Here is a 1,527-nt window from a genome sequence, read left to right on the forward strand (position 1 = left end):
TGCTAGTCCATAGTATACAAGTGAATGAAAGTCAATAGATGACGGTGAAACGAGAATAGTGTCAAGATCCATGACAGTTTATGAGAACATAGTGATATCAGTCAATAACATTGTGCCCTATGAAGGGCAGTCCCTTATAAACAAAGGATAGATCTATAGATTTGTTTTGCTGAGAAAGTTTGAAGGTTCTTTAAACCATTGTCAAGCATATGTTGAAACCTAAGAACCTATAGCATCAATTTTCAATATGCTATGGTATCAAGACTGCATAATATTGTGTTAGGAAAGTCTACATGTTAAAATCACAGACCTAAATGTTCGATTGTTTTTCCTTTTCTTTTCTACTTTCTTGATTTTTATTATTATTTTCGATGGGGGCAGGGGGGTTTCAAATAAAATTGAAACTTCCACAACTACCTTGAGATTAATAAAATGGTGTAAATATTAAAATTTCCAGACTTTTAAGATGCAAAATCATTCCAGAGAGCTTGGAGTGCATCTACACCGTCCCATACAAAATTTCTGACAAGAAATTTGCGCCACTTTAATCGACTCTGCAGGTCTCTGCATCTCTGTTAATGGCGTTGATTCCGACGTCGATGCGTCAAGTGACGGGAATTTCTCTGAATTAAAGAACCAATTCTCATCCTCGAACAAAGTTTCAAAAAATTCAAGATCCAGTTCCTCGGAAGTCTTTTGAATGTCACTTAATGCCTCTGTTTCCGAAATTAGGGACGATTTGGGCAAAATCTCGGCCTCCTCCGTAAAATTTTTGGCAGTGGAGGGGATTTGACCACGCGCATATTTGGCCGCTGCAAGCTGAATCTGCTGCCGGGAAAGCGATAAAGCAGACGGAATGGCGGGTATGGTGTCGGGAAAATTGAAATTGGCGTGAGGTCCTCGAAGGTAATAAATGGCGGCATCGAAAGCACGGGCTGCCTGTTCAGCATTGTCGTAAGAGCCGAGCCAAATTTTAGCCCGGGAATTGGGCATTCTCACTTCTGACACCCATTTTCCCCATTTCATCATTTGAATTCCCTTAAATTGCCTGCATTCTTGATAAGAAGAAAATCTGAAATATATTTTTTTTCAGTTTTTCAAAAGATGACATTTTTAGCTCTTGAAAGTGGCGAAAGAATATGTCTTTTCAAGATTTCGACTACAACTCTTGGAGACCTTTTCAACGAGTTAAAGGCTGGTAATTTCGAGTCCAGAGTAAAAAATTATGCCTGATTAAAGTTAGGATAAAATTTCATATAATTTTTTGAAATTTTCATAGGTTTTAGATTTTATTATGTAATAAACAAATGTGACTGTTCGACTTGGATTCTCAAGGGGTTTTGTGACCTTTGAAATCTCATGAACTTCTATATGTTAGATTTTTGAATGGAATAGATTACTTTTTGGCTTGCTTCAATTCTATGCTATCTGATTCTTGTAAACAGAATTTACAATCCATAATTCGGATCAATTCTTCTTTCTTAATTTAATGGCTGATCTTGTTGAGGTGATGTGTTCATCTTCGGA

General features: G+C 37.0%; 1 protein-coding gene across 1 annotated transcript; it reads right to left on the reverse strand.

Annotated features, from left to right (window-relative positions):
* Positions 1 to 474: 474 nt before the first annotated feature.
* Positions 475 to 993, reverse strand: LOC131032213 (ethylene-responsive transcription factor ERF016-like). Its single transcript, XM_057963164.2, has one exon. The coding sequence runs from the start codon at positions 991 to 993 to the stop codon at positions 475 to 477; it is 519 nt and encodes a 172-aa protein (XP_057819147.1).
* Between the last annotated feature and the right edge of the window lie 534 nt (positions 994 to 1,527).

Source organism: Cryptomeria japonica, chromosome 2, assembly GCF_030272615.1.
Source record: "Cryptomeria japonica chromosome 2, Sugi_1.0, whole genome shotgun sequence".
Lineage (NCBI taxonomy): Eukaryota > Viridiplantae > Streptophyta > Pinopsida > Cupressales > Cupressaceae > Cryptomeria > Cryptomeria japonica.

What these genes read in the sequence shown, in the direction of transcription:
- LOC131032213 (XM_057963164.2), bottom strand. Translation starts at nt 993, where the DNA reads ATGCCCAATTCCCGGGCTAAAATTTGGCTCGGCTCTTACGACAATGCT.